The 20,771-nt window shown below is 44.5% G+C and overlaps 1 protein-coding gene across 1 annotated transcript in view; it reads left to right on the top strand.

Annotated features, from left to right (window-relative positions):
- Positions 1 to 275: 275 nt before the first annotated feature.
- Positions 276 to 20,771, top strand: part of LOC310855182 (AT-rich interactive domain-containing protein 3B-like) — a gene marked incomplete at its 3' end in the record, with an annotated part of 79,738 nt that continues 59,242 nt past the window's right edge. Inside the window, exons 1-2 of the mRNA XM_083760093.1 lie at positions 276 to 499; positions 1,300 to 1,950. Coding sequence (XP_083616219.1) covers positions 464 to 499; positions 1,300 to 1,950 — 687 coding nt within the window. The 5' untranslated portion in view covers positions 276 to 463. The remainder of the gene's footprint in view (positions 500 to 1,299; positions 1,951 to 20,771) is intronic.

The raw sequence follows: 20,771 nt of genomic DNA, 5'->3' as shown, positions 1-20,771 counted from the left end.
TATTAGCAGAGACATTGGGGGTTGCACTGCAGCAAGCCGGAGCAGAGAGAGAGTATTTGCATGGTGGTGTAATGTAACGTAAGTAAACTGTGAAACTTGTTGCTGCGACTGGGCGGGTCCTACAGGCTGGGGTGGTGGGGAGGGGGGGTGTAATTGAAGAGGAGGAAAATCGAGTCGAGGGAGTTACCTCAACGAGATATGAGATCGGGCCATTTTCGTGTGTCGGTCCTCCTTTTTTATATTAACTGAGGATCAAGAAGAAAGAAAAAGGGGAAATCAGGGGGGAGAAAAAAATCCTATCGGAGAAGGTCGAAGAGAAACGTTTTCTTTCTGCTGGCGATCAAGTGGATCATTCTCCCTTGCCGTGTGCATGCACATTTTTATTCCTCCGTGTGTTTACAAGTGATTGAAAGCGTGCCAGCGACGAGGGACGACGAGCAGCCAGCCCAGCCAGGAAGGAGGGATGGTGGATAATTCCGGTAGCAGCAAGGCACAAATGGTGAGTTGTTCCCCCGCTTGGCGCTGCGCCCAGCCCGGCCTGCGGTTGTGACATAACCCGGGGTTCCTCATTTATTTATCACTACAACACCGGAGGCTGCTTGACACATTGTCCGCACAAGTGCTCGTTTTAATCGCGTTATGAGCGATTATGTGGGGTTAAACAAAACATAACAAAATACGTAGTGTATTTGGCAACTATGCACATTTGTGGCTTTGACACATATTCCAAACTTTTATAAGCTACTTTGTGAGGGTCGGTGCCCTGGTTACACTAATTGCTGAATGTTTCCAACAAAATCAGTTACAGTGTTTCTGATTAAGAACATACTTCAACTTCAGCCCAGTCTGTCTGATTGCACTTTACTATAGATGCAAATGCTTATTGTCTAATCAAATATACGTGGGGCATAAAAAACATTCTTCTGGGGGGGCGACAGATTAAGTGTCTGTGGTTGTTGCAATTATTTTATCAATTATTTTTGTTTTTGCCTATGTGGTGCTACTATGAGGAGCCCTATATGTGAGTGACGCACTTATTGTGTTACGTTTGTAATGTATGCTGGTCGGATATGTAGCCACTTAAACGCGCGTGCTCGTGGCGCGTGTTTGGCCCAGTTTCAATGTTTTGTTTCCCTTGTAAGCCTTTTTATTTCCTTGCTCTGACAGTACACTGTAACAGCAAGCACCCGTCCCACCCGATCCTCTATAACCAGGACAGTGTGTCATAATTATAAATATTACATTGGATTTGGCTTTAGGGTTTTGCTCACCAGTGTTTACCTCCTCTCTCCCTTTCAGCCCAGTATGTCACAGGAGTCCAGTGTTGGTGGTGGCTATCCGTCAGGAGCCTCTGCAGGAGGGATGAAGCTCGAGGCAGTCATGGAGCAGCTCCAGCGGCAGCAACAGGCTCGGCTGGAGATGGAACGCAAAGAGAGGAGGCTCCGTGAGGCCCACATTATGTACGCCCAGCAGGTCGCTGCGCAACAGGCCATCCTGGCTGCGGCCCGCGCCTCTGGGGCGGGCTTCATGGGCAAGGGCATGACCGGAGGGGTCCCCATGGGAGGGCCGCTGCTGCCCCGTGTCTCCAACCAGAGCAGCGTGGACTCTGAGAGGGAAGACGAGGAGGATAGGGGACGGGATTCGGGCGAAGACGATGAAGACGAGGAGGAGATGATGGAGGGGGACGAAGGTAGCGAAGAGGAAGAGGAGCGCAGCGCCAGTGGCCTGGAGTTTCTCCGCAAGCAGACGCTGGCCTTGCAGCAGAGCGCCACGCGCCTCCCTCCCTCGCGCCCTTTCCCCAGCTACACTACCTCGACCCCCCAGCATGCCTCCTCGCCCCCCGTCAGGGTGAAGCAGGAGCCTGACGAGGGTCTGTCCCCCGCAGGGCCCCACGCTGCCACCTCTCCCAATGGACAGGGCGACTGGAGCTTCGACGATCACTTCAAACAGGTCAGCCCGACACCTTGGCTCCCCGCCAGCACGTTTCCTTCATTATGTCAGTTCCTGTTTTTGTCTGTTCTTAGTTAAACCTTCAAACCACACAGCTGCACTACTCCTTAAACCACGTGCGCACATTTATAGCCGCCTGCCTGGCGGGTTTATGAAGAACGCAGAATTGCGCCGTCTGAAAAGGTTCTTGCTCGTTTTCTCCTTGGAGCTCTAATCTGCCTTCAAAGTGCCTGGTATCTGCTCAAACACAGTTGGTCAACACAGAGCCACCTCGTCAAAACACAGATGTCCCTCTGCTGTTTAGCATCATCCTTTCACTCTCTTCCACTCTCCTGTTGTGTGTTTACCCACTGCTCATCCCACCCCTTCAGCCCCCTGTTGTGACGGTCGGTTTAATCTTGGCTCCTGTACAAACCACTCAGGCGGTGTTTCTTCAAATCTCTGTGGAGGCCCAGACCGCCCACTGATTTGTGGCCAAAAATCCTCCCTCTTAGTGGGTCCTGGCAAAGGGCCAGGCTCCGGGGCGCTACACGGTTCACGCTTGCTGACACTGGCTCTCATTCTGCGCTCTCCGTTTCCTGTTTAATCTCTCGTCGTCTCTTTTTCTCATCTTCTCTCCATCTCTTTCTTTTTCGGTCTCTCGTTCCCTCTAATTATCTCTCTTTATCTATCTCGTTCACTCTCTTTCTCGGTGTGTCTTACTCAGCACTGCGCAGACCTTGGCTCAGGTCCAGGTAGAGGAGTCGGCGAAGGCAGGGCTGCTTGCTGGAAGTCTGCGGGTGGTTGGCTGGGTCGGCAGACTCGGCACGCGGCACTCATGGGGTGGGAGGGTTAGACAGAGCTTCTAAACAGTAGCCGCTCTTTACTACACTACACCCCCTCAAGTGTTTCGGCTGTGCGCCAAGTGCACTTTTTCCTTGAAGGTAAATATTGCCTCATCGCCATGTTACAGTGTGCTGGAATGCTCTCTCTCTCTCTCTCTCTCTCTGTGTGTGTGTGTGTGTGTGTGTGTGTGTGTGTGTGTGTGTGTGTGTGTGTGTGTGTGTGTGTGTGTGTGTGTGTGTGTGTGTGTGTGTGTGTGTGTGTGTGTGTGTGTGTGTGTGTGTGTGTGTGTGTGTGTGTGATATATCACCGCTTGGGAAGTAGAAAAGGTTGAGGAGAGCCCAACAACAGTTGGGTCATGGTTATTAAAAGCTGGTATTTGCTCAGCAGTACAGCAGCGTTAGAGGACATATCTGTGCAATCAGTGGGAGGAGCATGCAGCGCTATCATTTGCCGGATTTTATTACTAGCTATTTAAAGGGAAATGTCTTTGGACGGTGCCTGGCTGTGTAGCAAACATTTCCAAATTTAGCCCCCTCTCAGCAGCACAGGCGTGATAGGGAAGTTTAAAAATGACAGTGGGGATGAACCCAGCAGCCTCAGTGTTCATTTAACCACATGATGTCTAGTGTCCCTCCCTAATATATTTTGGACATGTTGTATATAGGCGAACATGCCACTAACAGCAGATCTACAAGCTCACAACGCACCACAATGCATTGTGAGCTTGTAGATGTAGATTGACTATTTTCGCTATTTAAGTGGTTAACTCTTGACACCCTTGCCTGTCCATTTTTGGGTCACACTCAAAGTGACCCACAAATCCATGATGGGATTTACTGTAATGGAGTAGTAGTAATAGTGGAATAAATACTTGTCCAGTATGGCTCTTTTCTGGACAGAAAACAAGCTCTGCTGTTCAGCCAGATAGGCAGCGCCATTATCTCCCAGTAGAAACTAAAGTGTCTGAAATGGAGTCGGACTTCATTGTTCTTGGTGAGAATGAGAGCTGGTGGTATTGTTGGTGTTGTACACTATGGCCCTCATTTATCAATCGAGTGTAAAATCTGCCACAGATTCGAGTGCAGGTTTCGTAGTACACCCACGTCGCCACGGCATTTATAAAGTGATCGCAAACAGCTGATCCTTCCTTAATTTCGTTCTGACGTTAATAAATGTCACGGCTGAAATCTATCTGGCACGCCCTATTCAATCTAGCCTCGCCCTCGTTTTTGCGACATGAACAACGGCAATACGTTTACTGAAACCATGGTTACATGAAAAAATAGGTTTCTCCCGTGCCTTGCTGCCCGCCTCACCCCCCTCTCTCATACACACGCACAGCACGCACACGCAACTTGCAAGCCCAACTAACTGGTGTGTTGTTAAACAAATAAAGAACGAACACCTGCATGAATTAAATAAAGTTGTAGGCCTACCCTGTCTGTTTCCCTCTCAACTCGCTTGCCTTGCTGTCATGTCCACGCACGCACGCACCTACATGACACATCGACATCGCATCGCCATGAATGGAATACGTTTGGGCTGGCCTATGTTAATCTTACCCATTCGTGTGCAGTGCACGGCGAAGGCGTGAGACTGCGCACTGTTGTGATATTAAAGTCCTGTGGGTGAGTGCCAGTGATGCCTGCATGAGAGATAGGCTATCATGTCGTCAAGGCAGTCATAATCAACATTTATGTAGTGATTTGATCATTGATGAACGAATCATAAACATATGGATGAAGGCTTGCTTGCATATGTGCTGGTATGTATTGGCGACGCACGCCGCGGTCCCGTCCTCAGGCTCCCGACCCCCGAAAATGATCTCGCTTTTATCTGAACTGTCAAAACCTGTCTAAGCACTTATTTAAATGGTGAATGATTAAGCCCCTTACGCCTATAGCCTGCTAGTACTTACTACAAATAGGCAAGCTGTATGCTTGTCATTGTCACTTGGAAATAAAGGCGTGCAGTCCATTTATGCCTTTTTTTTAAATAATATCATAATCACATATGCCGCATCACCGCATGCGCTCCAAAATCATCTCACAAGTGCGCTCGCATAACAAGGCCAGTAAAGCACTGTTTGATTAAGCACAAACTAATACATTGTAAACATGTTATATTGTTTTTAATTGCACGATTTTAATTACTTGTAAAGTTGGAAATCTCTCTTTTGTTTTTTACTGCATACACATACCGTTTTATATTAACATTTTAGGAGTGAAACCATATGTTTAAATGCCTGTGACAGCCTCTCAGCTGGTCAAACAATGCTGCTCCGCCGTTCTACGACAGAAAAACAGGTGAGGACAAAACGTACGCCAGGTCCCGAGCAGACATGGGTTTTGAACGTTGTCCCGTTCAATTTCAAGCTTTGCCGGAAATGTTAAATTCCGAAAATGTCGGTAATTTCGGCGTGCGCCCATATTTTGGCGTACGCACGGTTGATAAATGAGGGCCTAAGTGTGAACGCCATATCACTATAAGAGATCAGGGAGAAGCTGTGCGAGACTCTAGTGGAGGCCTTGTGGTCTTCATTTGGTAGGTGAGGGAAGGGGGGGTGGTAGAGGCATCATGAGATGAGAAATGGTCTGTCTCTGTCCCTTTTTTTTTTTTTTTTTTTTTTTTTTTTCCTTTTATCTTTCCTGTCATTATGTCAGCTCTGCTGTATTTAATGGCGGCTCATCTCTTCAGGCAGTTTCAGGTTGCAGTGCCGGGGGAGGGGGGCAGTGGGGTCCTGTTTTTGATGGCATTGTCTTGGAGAGGCCAGCGACGGAGCTCGGCAGATGCTGCAAATACCGTCCTCCAATAATGGCATGTGAGGTGGAGGTGGGCAGTACATTTCTTTATGTTCATAAAAGCAATGACAGAAGGTACGGCTGGCTTAGAGTTGGCCAGCTTACACAACATTTGCATTCAGTTTTACATTGACATTTCCATTTTGAGTGGGGAAGCACCGATTGTGAAACTCTGGTCCTGTATTGATGTAAAGAAATCACACCCGTGTGAAGTGAGGGGCGCTCTTATCGTACATCATCATGACGTAACATGTCGATTTGCTCATATCGACATGTTATAGCCTATATGACGTAAATTCATTGTCAATGGGAATTAAATGTTTGTGTGGGACAAAAATTGCCGATTTGTTCAGACACATATGACGTAAACTCTCCATTCATTGTCAATGGGAATTTAATGTTTGTGTAAGACAAAAATCACACCTGTGTATGAGCGCTAATATATTAAAGTCTAACTCATGTTGATTAGGTGATGTAAAACAAACATTAAATTATCTTTATTGTTAATGGTATTTGATTTAATGTTTGTGTTAGGGACAAGATGACGTAAATATTCACTTCATTGTCAATGGCGTTTTTAAAACAAACATTAAACCTGTATATAGGAGCGCCACTCAAAAATAACAATTTGGACGTTGTTTCGACTCCCCTTTTGAGTACAAATTAAATTATACAAATGTATTAAACAAACCTTATATATATAACCTTTCACAAAGATTTTGTGAAATATAACCGTTTCAAAAGCATTTGTGACGTTTTTGAATGATGATCTCATCCAGTTGAGCAGCAAGTGCAAAAGTAGAACAAGTTCAATATTGCAGTGGTGACGTTTATATGCAAACGACACAAACAGTGCTGGGTTTGGGTCACCAAGGCTCAAGTGTAACATGTTAACACTTAACACAGATGTAGAAAACAAAGGGGTGGTACATGACGTGTTATGTCATGCTAATGTGACACAGGGTCCCGTTGGATGTCATTCCCTGCGATCAGGAACAATCATCTGCTCGTTCAATTACCCTTCTGGCACAGTCTTTCAGTACTGTACCCTGAGTGCTTACGTTTGTGTGTGCTCGGTGAGGGTCATGCTAGTGGTCCGGGGGTGGTATAGGGGCTGACCAGACACGGGTAGCTAGTGTTATTCTGTCAGTGATGTATGTGCGGTGACCCCGGCTCTGCCCTAAACAGCAGAGTAAATAATTGTCAAACAAGCACATGGACAAAGACATCGCGTGGAGAGGAACGCCAGGGAGGGTCAGCGGGTCCCGGGGGCCAGTGGGGGCCCACGTCGCTCCGGCCCTGTTGCACTGGCGCGGAGGGACACACACAGGCCAAGTGACCCCTGTAATCTCCCCCCAGCACTCCTTATGGTTACACATCCACACACACTGATAATCCTCCCATGATTAATAGATTTCTAATCATGCCTGGAGTCCATGGGGTTGTCTGTGATCCCACACGTGCCGATGAGGATGCTCCAGTCGTAGCGGTTGGTGTAACTGTTGTTTCCTGTAGTAACTGAACAGAGCTGTTTCTTAAAAGTATGAAAAGGCTACAGGTGGTTGGAGGTGGCGTGTGTGTGTGTCACTGGTTACCAGTTTCCTCCTAACATTTAAATGCTCCATGGCGTTCCTGTTGGAGCTTGCCTCTCTGCAAATGAGAGAAAATGGAGCCGGTGTAGCGGCTGCAGTGCTGGACTTCATTTGCATTGTTGTGATGGCAGAGGGAAGAGGAGAGGTGACCAGGCACCAATGGTACGATGGAAGGGATGCATCACTTAACTGGGAGCGTACCGGCTGCGACGCACACATCACAACCTGTTTGTTTGAGCGAAGCGCTGTTGCATAATTTAGCTGTCGCCCCGGCAACACATCAGGCAGGAAGTGGAGAGCTGCACAGCTGCCGGGGGTGGGGGTGGGGGTTAGATCGATAGAAGTGCGCGACTGCGCGTGTGATGATTGTGTGCAAGCTTTTAGAGACTGGGCCGTTTGGCTTCATTCATTTACGGCTCATTCATGATAAATGAGTTGAACATTGTATTCAACAGAAGGACTCAAGTACTGCATTTTGACGGGGGCGCAGGATATTGTGTCGACCACATAATCGTGGCGGCACCCGTTTAATTCCGACCGGAGATACCTGTATTGTATGTCCGTTCCCTCTCAGTTTCCTGTGTCCTAGTCTGTACATGGTCAAATTCAGTGTGAATGTACCCATTTGTAACGAGATGGACGCTTCAGGGTCCATTATGGTTACATGTCTATATACACTCAGTTTTAAATGAACAATCAGGATTTTACTGTGTCTTATTAAAACAAAAAAATTATCTTCATTGTCAATGGCGTTTTTAAAACAAACATTGAACAAAAATCTAACATTAAACCCTCAAAAATGTATGTCCACCCCTCAAAATCTAACAAACTAAACTAAAACTATGCAAATGTATACACAATGGAGGGCACCGGGCACCCCAATATCCGGCTTGTTGGGAAAGTGCAAGAAACCGATGCCACTGACTGTGACATGCCCTGAAGTGAGTTTTGCGGTGGGAACCAGGAGGGATCAGTTCATCTGTGACAGTGTGTGTGACTGTGTGTGTGTGACACAGGTGTGTGCTCCACCGTCCGTGACCCAGTTTTCTGAAAGTCATGTCAGTTTTTCTTGTGCCACAAACTGTCAGTGCATTCTAAATGGTTTAATGGCTGATTTAACTGTCAGTGCATTCTAAATGGTTTTTCTTGTGCCACAAACCGTCAGTGCATTCTAAATGGTTTAATGGCTGGTTTAATGGCTGATTTCTAACTGTCAGTGCATTCTAAATGGTTTAATGGCTGATTTCTAACTGTCAGTGCATTCTAAATGGTTTAATGGCTGATTTCTTTTTTTAGCTGGGCTTATTGGTTTACTGAACTTCCTGTTATGCTAAAGTCATTAGACTGGTCTTACAGTTTATTAACCCCACGAATGCAGGTCACACAGACAAGAAATTATTGGGTCATCATATTGGTCATTCAGTTATAAAGTACCATTCTGTGAATGATGCATTCACAATGTAGTTTGGACACGTGAATCTTTCTCGTGTTATAAATTGTTAGATTGTAGCTATTTTAGGGTAAATATATTATGAAATAGCCCTCCTTATTGTGCTTTGATCTGCTGTATCCAAATTTCTCCCTGGGTTATTAAACAAGCACATAATCCATCTATGACCAGCTCTTAGTTTTGTACAGTGCGCTGCATGGTTTACAGCTGAAGATGATATTCACTATGGCAGGTTAAGTACTTTTCATTTTGAACTGGGATCGGATGACTGGATTCCATGAAATGCTGTGCACTGCATGCATAGCTTGTCACAAAATATGAAATGGTCTTTGTCTATTGGCTGCCCACTAGTATGTACTATATTGTGTGTGGAGCCGTTGTCATTAGTTATTACCAAAATAAATGATGTAAATAAATATTATTGCACACATAAGTAACGCATAACATTATTTATACACCACAAACTGCTGTCGGGCAGAAGCCTCTAACTCTCCCAAAAAAATTCAGGAAATGAAGAAAACCTTATTTATTTATTTTTAAACAAAGCAATACTGCCTCATCAATGTTGGTATTGTGACTTGTAAGATACTTGCATGAGAGGTGGAGTTGGCTGATTTAGCAGACAATTTGAGGGTCCAATGGAGTTAACTGGTTTTGTCAGAACCACTTTTTAATACTTGTAACTGGTTCAATATGTTTTTAACCCATTTTGGACTGAGGCCGATTCTAAATCCTGACCTAAGTTTTCTGAATACTGTACATACTGTACAGAACCCCAAGAGGGGTTCCCGTCCAAAAGGGTTAGGACACCAAAAGGGGTTCCCGCCCAGAATGGGTTAGAACACTAAAATGGGTTCCCGCCCAGAATGGGTTAACCAACACTCGTAAAGGGTGTTCAATAGGATTAATTTAGGAAAGAAAATCAAAAACATGAAAAATTGAGTTGGTTGGTTTCTGCCAGATGGCGATGATATACTGTACATCATGTATTATACATAATGTGTATTTGTTAGATGTTACAGAGACCAAGATCTGTAATTCTGTATTGTTTATAAATGCAAAAAGAAGAAGAAAAGAGCTAGGGTGTTAGGTTTGTCCTTGCATGTCCTCGTCTATTGCACAAGTAGAAGAGGGAATTCTCCTGTTCTTCTTTCACCTCTGCAAGGAATTTGGGGTGCCTGGAGGCCCAGCTGGTTGGTTGGTTCACTTTCAACATGCTCCTTGTCCTGTCTGTCTACTCTACACTCTCATATGTCTAATAATACGACAATAATAATCAACGATTGCTTTATGAATCTATGCTTTTCCTTTTGGGCTTATTTCATACAATAGCACTTTAATACAACTTTAGTACAATAAATGTGTAGTAATTTTGACCTTGAGTCTTTGACTGTATAGTGCAGGAACATGTCTTCACAGTTCACACTAGAACTGAAGCCAACAATATGAATGCAGTGCAGGACAATACTCTAGTCTAGGCCCTCACCCCAAAATGAGTCGGACACCTCTTCCCTAGTGGCGTAATTGCATTCATTCACTGATTTGTCATTCTTTTTTAGCCTTGGATATATGCTATGTTTTTCATTCATACCGTGCGATATAGGTCACCAGCAGAATCATACAGTTAAAACATATATTTGTTTCAGTTGTTGAATGTTCTTTGGACCCTTGGGTCACGAGGCTTCTGTCATTCAACCTGCCATTGTATGAATTTGAATCTTTTCAGTCCATTGTCAGTGGCCTGCTCACTATCTGAAATGACCTCACAGCGGAAAAATGCAATTACTAATGGCATTTGTGATTAATGGTATGGACACTAACTGGTTAACCTAATTTCCAAATCTGGCCCCTTAACAACAATGGTGATCTCAGTACAGATGAGGTTGTTTAACTGATTTTGACCTGATATCAGATTCTAAAAATGTCTAAAACATCCTGACCGTTTTCTGAAAAAGCTATGTTTCTATGTCAGTCGTTCTTCGATTTTTCGGAAATAGCAGACCTACAAGCTCGTAACATAATGCTAACATAATGCTAACACCAAAAGGTGTTCCCTTCCCAGCCCAAAATGGGTTAAAGGTTGCACCTTGTTATTATGTTTTATAATTTTTTAGCTTTTGAGACTAAAAATCCTGTCCAGAAAGCTGAAGCTGTGACGGTGTGATGAAAACTTAACCCGTAGCTCTGACATCTTTGAACTTTGAACATCTTTGAACTGAATGGAACGTTGAACTACAGTTGTTATCCTCCAGCTGGTTTAATTTAATCCACTGCTGAACAGTGAAGGCTTTATTGTTAGTTGGTATTGCTAACTCTTTAAACAGAACAAAGGTGAGGTTGAGTATTTACGTTGGGCTTTTTAAGGTCATTTCCATGTGGGCTTTTGTGTCTCGAGCATTGTAGCTCTGCTTGGCTCAAGCCAACAGATCTGGATGGAAGCACTGAGGCTTTTAATACCGATCTTCTTTTTATGATGTGATCTTCTCTATGCTCATTGCTTAATGTAGCCATGCTGATACTGCAGGCTCCATGTCTGCAGGGAAAACAATCTTTGACACCCACCCCCACTTGCAATGGAAACGTTTAATTGAGACTAGCATGTGGTATTTGGGTCATGCAACCTTCTTCAGGTGTAAATCTACTGCAGGTGTGACTTATTGGCCATGGGTTCAAAAATAAACAATGGCGTGTATTTACCACACTGAAATGGAAACTTCAACCGTAACCTCAGTCGAAACAATTATTACGATGGCTCTCCTAATCACATGCGGGCGTAGGCTTATGGGTCATTCTCTGTGGTCGGCGTGAGCTCACACTATCCTGCCCCTAACAGCCAAGTGTGTAAGATTCCTCCTGCCCCAGAAATAGAGGTATTGAATTTAGTAGGGTGATGAAGGGGGGAGGGGAGTAGAGGGGTGGGGGCAGCAGGAGGAGATGTCGTAGGAGGAGATAGTAGGGTGTGGGGTGGTTATTGGTCTGTCTCAACTCTCAACACACACTTACAATTACACTACACTACACTGCCCCATGGCCCCCACCCAAAGGAAACATTCCAGACAGAATTAAAGACTCAACTCTTCAAGCAGTGAGTTTTCCCACTCAGGGCTTCCAACTAGAGACTGGGGAGGGGTGTCCATGTGTTGGCCAGGTCTCTCTGATTGGAGATCTGTTTATTCATTTCACTCGGCCTTAACGTTGGGCTGTAAACGGGTAAAGAGCGGAGAGGGTCTGAATAGGGATGAGCCGTATAGCAGGTGGGGGCCACTGGCGCAGCCAGAGAGACACTTTATTTTATTTGAGAGTCCCAAAGGGTACATCTGCTCCTGGCAGGCACTGAAAAGGCCCCCCTGGTGGGTCCACACACAGTAACCCTTTCCCCTCACAGATTGTCTGCCAGACAATGCTGGCCTTAATATTGCTTCCACCACCACAACAAACCACAGCATAGCCCAGTCTGGAACCTCTAGTCTGTCACGATGAGTCTGACATCTACACAGACACACAAAAGGTTGCACAGGTTTTTTTTTAATGCAAGTTTGTCTTTTAGGAGACCAAGTGACTGTATGGTCATCTCTTCTTTAACAATTACACAGTAATATCACGAGAGTGTTAAAATGGACCTGTAAGGGTCAATTCTTACACTCCTGACTCCTGATTTAAATTAACCTTCAGGAATTTGCTGTGTAGGATTGAACAGTTGGTCTGTTGCTCTTCGCTTCTGTGACCTCAACAATTAGAATGTATTTTTGTCAACGAAGCCTTTTTTATTGATTGTGTAGCCAAACGAAGCTAAGCTGATGTGAATACTGTCCTTTTTATGTCAGGAACCCATTTCACATAAGCCAGCCTGGGAATGGTAAACATTAAATGAGGAACGTGTGGATTTCCACTGAAAAGGCCTATTTTATTCTCCAGGGCTAAGTATAGCTATTGTAAGGACAGGGCATTTTCCCCCTTTTGTGTGAGAGGTGTCTGCCTCGCCTCAGAACGTAAATGGCTCCTGCAGCCTCGGATGTAAATTACCTTTTGGATCTCTCATGCATATCTCTCCTCATTTTTCCTATCTAGTTGAATTGAAGGACAAAAAAATAGTTCTCACATTTAAATGGTGTATGTCCATTACTATGAGTTGTCACACTTTTTTCTTTTCCCCCTTCTTCCCCAAATCGACCCTGGAGGATTGACTTCCTTGCTTCTAATGGAAACAGAGCTACTGATGGCTGCTGTAATCTGATCAGTCAGCAGTGAAACCACAAGCCCCCCCACCACCACCACCAATCGCTGGTTTCATTCGTCCTTTACGACCACTCCCACTCAGTGTATCCCAACACCTGCCCTTTAATGAAGGTCCAAGGAGGGGGGGGGGGGGGGGTTCCAAAAAAGACAAAGACATTAACCAACGCCTTTGCCAGCTGCAGGGGACAGGGAGCCAGGCTCATATGACACTGTAGCGTTCAGTGACCTGGAGTTTTAATATAGGAAAGTGGTGTGTGTGTGTGTGTGTGTGTGTGTGTGTGTGTGTGTGTGTACTGTAGAGTGATGTCTGTAGTCTCCTTCATGCTACATGTGAGCTTGTGTCAACTGTCAACCTTGAGTTTTGCACTATAAAGCTGAACTTGCATATCGTTGCACCGGGTTTTAGACCCTTTTAGACCCATTTTTAGCCTTGATTATGCTGGATCAGATCAAAATGTTTAACCACTTTCAACCTATTTCCCTATTTTGGGAATGTGATTAATACTCGTAGGCGAAAACTTTACAAAACATTTAGCAAATGGCTGATCTACAAACTCAACAACTTAGTGTTCTAATCTAAAATTTAGTGTGACACTATCGTACAACAAGGAGTTTAAAATAGAACTTAATTCAGTATTGTGATGACATTGGAGACTGGAAACAGAAACATCCCTGGACATTTCCATAACGCAGTGGTACCAGTTGTATTTCTTCCTGTGTTGGTCAGTGTTGTCGTCTCATGGCCAGTGGTGGGACCTGGATGCAGGGAGCAAGGAGGTGCAGAGGAGGTGGCGAGTGAACGTGTCAGGTTATTGTTAATGCTAGACTGGGTTGGCTTCCTCCTCCGCCGCTGCTACTACATTTGGCTGAGGTCCAGGGCTAGCGGCAGCAGGGGCCTATAGGTGCTAACTGAACTACTGTGTTAAAGGGCCCAGGCGTAAACACACAGCAGCTGACTGGCTCTTGGCACAAAGCCACACAGTGGAGAGAAGGAGGTATGGGAGGTTATGTAGTAAGTAAGTAGTAGATGACTTTCCTTTCACCACAGTCGGCCTTTCTCTCCCTCCTTCACTTCACTAGTTGTTCCCCCTGCACTGCGGCTGCCTCTTCAGTCTAGTCCGCCTGCCAACATCCAATGTCGTTTATAGTAGCACGTGGCCAGGTTGTTCGCCTGCCAAGTCCTCACACTCCAGCTGAGCATAATCGTGTGCCTGTAAGGACGAGCCTCCACAGCACAGGGGTGTGTGCGTGGCGGGGAGGGAGAGGGGGGGGGGGGGGATCCCGCTGACTGCCAAGGAAACATCACATTAGACTAAAAGCCATGTCATCTCTGCTGAATTTACATTCACATATTGGGCGTTTAGCCATCTCTATTTCCAGACTAGAGCCAGTGGGCCAGTGGAGTCTGCTTATATTCTAGTAAGCAAAGCCAGAGTCGGAGCCATAGCACCTTGACTTTAGATAAAACAGCTTTCTGCCTCCTTACAATGAGCATTTAAAGGGAATCATAGTTCCTTTTCTGTACCCCCAGTAAGGACTTAAACCTTATATTGTGTAGCATAGCGAATAGTGAAAATGGGTGATCTACAAGCTCACAACATGTTGAGATGGGTTGTAGGCTTTTAGAAAATGTGGGACTTTCCTACTTAAATAAAGGTTAAGAATCGAATTGAACTATTCTACCTATAATTCTTTAACTTTAGTTTCAATTTAAGAACATTAAACAAGTTCATTTTGCAACCTATTCTATTATAGGTGGCTGTGCATAACACATGAATTGTATTATGTTAGAGATTAGCCTCGGTCCCAGCCTTATTCATCTGCCAAGAGAAAAGCCTGGTCACAACCTAAGGCAGAGACGATATCAGTGGAAGTGTCTGTCCGGAACATCCTTCAGATGTATTTCCCCCGGATACAATATTTTTTCCGACCAATCACAACACTTGTTCACGGAGAATGTAAACTGATTTGTAAAGCATCAACGTAATTTCCTTGAGCGGTACTTCCACCAAAATCCCGCAACTTCCGCCTCAAAAGACCTACAGCGTAGGTCTTGCCCAGCGTGGTTAGAGATGGATTTAAAATAATTAGATGGTAGTTTTGTCTAACTTACGGCGATCGATGGAATCACTCACAGTGGTGAGGCAACAGGAACTCCAATGTACCTATTCAGGGCAGTTTTCAACAAAGAGGGAAAACAAGAGAAAAAGTGTGTGTGTGTGTGTGTGTGTGTGTGTGTGTGTGTGTGTGTGTGTGTGTGTGTGTGTGTGTGTGTGTGTGTGTGTGTGTGTGTGTGTGTGTGTGTGTGTGTGTGTGTGTGTGTGTGTGTGTGTGTGTGTGTGTGTGTGTGTGTGTGTGTGTGTGTGTGTGTGTGTGTGTGTGTGTGTGTGTGTGTGAAAATCTTTAAGAAGTGGTTAATGGACCCCAGATTTGGTCCCTTTGCACATATTTTACTGATGTGGTTAATAGACAATCATTGTGAATAGTACTATGGACCATGTCAGCTGCAGTCGATAATTTCAAAAGCCATGTTAGTAAATGATTAAAGAGTGGCAGAGAAAATTGAATTATTAACAGCACAACATAGAGGGTACTTCTGCAATGAATATAGGTTATTTTATATCCTTGGGGGTTTTCAATGAACAATACCACATTTAGATATGAAGATACGATACTTATCTTGTCATTCATTCCTCCATTTTAGCTCATATGTATTGAGTACCTTGAAATGCATTGTTTGAGAAAAAAAAACATACTTTAACCCATTTAGGCCAGACGTCGACATTTTTAAAATATCTTCTAAATCCTGACGGTTTTCTGAAATAACTGTTTCTATATCAGTGGTGCTCAATATTTCATGTCAAGGACCCCAAAAATGATATGTAATTGGCCACCGACCCCCATGTGAAAATATGTTATTCCAGGAACTCCCCAGAAGCAAGATTTGAGTTAAAAACGGTCTCTCTGAAAGAATATAATATTCAAATATTTGAAGCACATTTTCACGATTTTTCAAAAATAGCAGACCCCTCGGTGCCACGCTATGAGCTTGTGGATCTGCTATTTTTTTTAATAGCTAAAGTATAAAATAATGCTTAAACACCAAAAGGGGTTCCCGCCCAAAATGGGTTAAAGCATTATGCATAGAACACACAGTCTACTGGAATTCATCTTAGGTTCAGGTATCAGTCGTCAACACATGGTTTGGACTATGTGTTATATCTGAGATATGCATGTTGTATAACTGTGCCTAAGCCTCTTTGCTGATACAAATCAGCCTACACTTCTGGAACATGGGTCAATAATATTAGAGGCAGATTTTGAATGGCCCCAACCCCCATCAGAATCAGCCTTGATTAGTTAACCATCTGGTCAAACAGACATTTCAGGTTCGCTTGAGCACCCAAAATATGATTAGAAAACCAAGAACCTATCCTGAAGATGATTGGGGATTTCAGAATATTTACATTACAGAAAATATAATGTAGCATATAGTTACAGCAACATTTGTCCCCCTTTATTCTTTTTTTTGTTTAGTTTTTTGTAAAATAAAAATTGTAAAATCTGTTGTTGCTGTAAAGATGAAACAACCCAATTTCCTGATGATGTTCAGATCTAGCTTATCAAAACTCAGCTTTACTTCTGTAACAAAAAATACTTAAAGGTGTAGTGAAAAATACGTTTTTCACACTTTTAGACCATATCCGTGGTCATCATATGGGTATACCTAACAATGGATGCCAAAAAAGTAGGCAAATTCTCATTTTTGTGTGTTTTTTATATCAAAAGTCCATACAAATATATTTTAATGACTTCCTGAAAATGACATGTCGAGTCCCACATCAATAAAAGCCAATAAAATTGAAGCTCACCAGTTTGATTCCCATGCTTCATTGTCCTCCTCCACAGCTGGTTTTGATTAAAGAACTACTCTGTTTTAAATCTCATTCAGATGACATCCAGACAGTGTATTACTCATTTTAAACTTAACCTATATACATATTTTAGTGTGATGATTGTGAATAGGTTAGAAATAATCTGCTGGGCCCAGGCCGTAGCGTAACGGTCTGGGCACCGGACTGGTAATCCAGTCGCAGTGTGCCGCGGGTTCGACTCCCGGACCCGACACGGCCTTTACTGCATGTCATCCCCCATCTCTCTCCCGTTTCCTGTCAGCCTACTGTCTGTCCCTTCAAAAATCAATAAAAGGCGTAAGCCGCAAAAAAATATCTTAAAAAAAAAAAAAATAATAATAATCTGCTGGCTTTGCCCCACGTCTCTCTGTCACTTTGTTTACAAACGTGAGAGGAAGTCACAGACGTAAAACCCCATAGCCTGGAGCGATGCAACGCTGATTGGTTCAGAAACTTCAGAGCCAGCATTTCAAGCTGAAACTTCAAAATAAAATGCCCACCATTTCCGTTTCACTCCACCTTTAAATGGCATTTTCGGTAAAGTTATTTTGAAGTTTCAGTTTGAAATGGAAGCTTGTACGTTTCTGAACCAAACGTCCCATAGCCTGAACGTCACGTTAGTAGCTGCGCTGCAGTCTTTTTGTTTTATAAGGGAAAGAAAGCTGTACAGTTGGCTACTACGTGGCTTATTTCTAACCTATAATGTTTAATGTTTGATACATATTTTAGCATCCTGATTATTTAGTTCAAAATGAGTACTACACTGTCTGGATGTCATCTTGAATGAGATTAGAAACGGAGTAGTTCTGTAAAAGGTTCAAGGTTAGCGTTATTGTCCCTTGCGGGAAATTGGTTTGCACATTATGTAAATATTAAAAAAAATAGACACATCAAACATTCAAAACACCAAGACAAATATGGGAATCAAACGGGTGAATGAAATCAAGATTCTTCAGGCCGTGTTACGTCATCACGCAGCACTTTTTTGTTTAAAGGAAGTAAGGAACTAATTCAAATTGGCTTTTTATGGACTTTTGATATAAAATAAATAAATAATGTAAATTTCCCCAATGTATTGGTATCTTGTGAGCTTGTAGATCTGCTATTTTCAGTGTGTGCCACAAGTAGAAGTCTGGCATGATTGCTCTTGTATTTTTTGCGAAGCAGCCTGTCTTACATTTGCATGCGCCACTACTGACGACCGTGAAGACGACTCTGAACACAACCTAGTCATGATTGTCTGCCTCCTAAGCCAATGGGAATCTGAACAGCATACAAACCCATACTCTGAACGCCGCAACGCAGAGTGAGTGGCAACAGCAGCTAATGTTATGAGCTAACTGGAGCTACAGGAAATGCACAACAAAACACAGTGAGTGAACCAACAAAAGAACGTCGGAAATTAACGAAAATGGGCGCTACAATAGCTTGTTGCACCTGGCAGTTATGACTGAGTCGTTTTCTTGCTTCCCCTTTGCTTCCCCCCCAAAGCATGTCTTGGACCCTCCATGTGAACTTCATAGAGCTGTAGGGACAGTCGGCACTCCCCTCTCCTCGTTAGTCTCTGGAGACGTGCTCCAGTCCAGATGCGTGACGGGAGCTGGTCCATCCAGGAGTGAGTGAGAGGCAGGGGCTGCAGCCCAACACCCACACTGGGAACACCAGCCCGGGCCGTGGGGTCCCTGGGGGGTGCTGACCTGTCAGAGGTAGAATGGCCTCGCACACTTAACGCTAGCCAAGAGGAAACGGATACTCCTGCCCCCCATGAGAATGGAGAAATCAGTCTCTATCGATTAGGCCCCCGCGGAAAAGCTGTGAATTGTGCTTATGGCTTGAACATTTGATACTGCAGATTTGAGTGAGATAGTCATAACACTTACTGCTGTGATGGAGGAAAGCAACCCTCCAGAATAAGGAGGCTGGTTTTTACTCCACCCCAACGCAGGCAGAGACAAAGAGGTCCTTCTCTCATCTGACTGCAGGCAGTGTGACCTCTTGTCATCTCGTATGTAATTAGACGTGATGTGTCTTAATAGCGAACGGCTTTTGTTGATCTGTGAATGTATCAAGTTCCCCTTGGCTGTGAGAATGAGACTGTGTGTATAAAGGCCTATCGCGCCTGTGCCAGTGCCATGTCTCTCACTGCCATTAGCTTGGGGGTGGAGTGGATACTTGCTCTTTGAAAGATGTGAGATATGCAAGGTATTTTTAGCCAGTGCTTTTAACCCAGGAGTACAGGGCTAAATAGCTCCCTTTGACCTGAATAGAATGGCGCTACTTTGGCGCCAAGCAAACTTAATTTGTATTTTTTGTGGAGATTTATTGCACAAATGTGCGCAATGTGAATCGTTTATTTTTCTCCCGGAGCAAGAGTTTGTCTGACGTTCTTTTTCCAGCCAAGGTTCTGTCTGCGATCAGCCCCTCCACATATTTGAGACTCAGATTAGTCACTGTACACTTGATGGAACAAAACTAATAGCTTCAAATCAAATTATATTTAAGTGGGAGGGGTGGGAGGTTTTGAGATGGGGGCCCCATGCATTTCTGAGCATACTTCTGGTTCTGGAAAAGCCAGCCTTTTCAGGGCTGGCTTCCCATGCTCCTGAAACATTTTTTTCCAGAAAAGGGTTAACTTGTGGGGTACTGTATGTAGTGGCCCAGATGTGATCCACTAAAATGTTTGCTCTGCCTGTGAAAGGCTCTTTGAACCAATGAGTGTGAACTTCTGGCCACGCCGGCCCTATAAACGTTGAATTTGCGTGAGGCATGGAAAGGGGGCCAGCCAGTCAGTTAGTGTATGGGGGGATGGGGCCTCTGCCTGTGGAATGTGGTGTCTTGGTGAAAGGGCCGGAGCTGAACAAATGCAGCCAGTTTATTTGGCAAACCAGACCTGCTAGTCGCCAACAGACGTGTTTACCCAGGAGCTACAGATGCTGATCCAGCTCATTGTGTAGCCTCATCGGCCTTTGTTGTTGGTTACAGTATGTTGTGTTTCTCTCTGGGAATTTGAAATAAGACAAGGCGAAAAAGTTAGTTGGTCAGTCAGTGTGCAAGTTGCGCTCCCACCCCCCAAATCTGCTCTGCTTGCCTATCACTTTTTTCTGTTTTCCTTTCCACTGTTTTCATTTCTTCTTCTCTTCTCTTCTCTCGCTCTCTACTCTTTTTTTTCTTTTTATTCACCTCTCACTCTCGGCTCTGTAATTGGTGTGATTAATGGAGGGAGGGGTGGTCTTGCCCCAGGGCCTGCCTGCGTTTCACAGGGCCTGTTTAGAGGTGCAGCATGGCTGAAAAATAGGGCAGGTAGAGACACGCTGCAGGGCCCCTGGATGTCTTATGTCCCTGCCACTTTGTCTACTCGCCAAGAGCACGAAATCTACCTCACAATACGAGTGGACATTCAGAAAGCCAATGCGAGTGGTAGTAGTCAGTGGCCTGTTATGTGATATACGAGCCGTGTTTTATGCTCTGTACTAACTCTAATAAGAGCAGTGAATCTGCGAGCCGAGGAATTTCACCATATGTTTAGAGTGGCAGTGAGATTTACTCCCCTTCCTCTCTGAGTGTATGGAATCACGATTAGCAAGAGCTCTTGTCTCTTGTGCTCAGTGCTAGCGTATGGCCTGGCTCCGCCATGAGATCTCTTACAGTCAGTGGATAAAGGGAGGTCCTTACTCACCCCCCCACCCACCCATCCTGCAAACCCTTTGAGCGGGAAGCTCCATATAAATGATTCCATAAGCCCTGCAGTGGGATAAAGTCCCCAATTATTTGATTTGGATTAAAGATTGCAGCCCCCGCTGATGCTTGTTTTCATAGGCGTGCTGAGAGAGAAGCTGATTCACTTTCGGTGCCAGGGATGGAAACAAAGGGGACTTGGCAGGCCGACAAAAAGATCCCTGTGGTTGGAGTGTGCCGGCCACTATAGTTCAACAGCACCAGGGGAAAATATGTTTACTGTAAATTTTTATCTGATCACTATATATATATTTTGAGTCACTACGGT

Source organism: Protomyctophum parallelum (assembly GCF_964188405.1).
Source record: "Protomyctophum parallelum genome assembly, chromosome: 2".
Lineage (NCBI taxonomy): Eukaryota > Metazoa > Chordata > Actinopteri > Myctophiformes > Myctophidae > Protomyctophum > Protomyctophum parallelum.
Note: the sequence above shows the minus strand (reverse complement) of the source record. Positions and strands in the feature narration are given on the sequence as shown.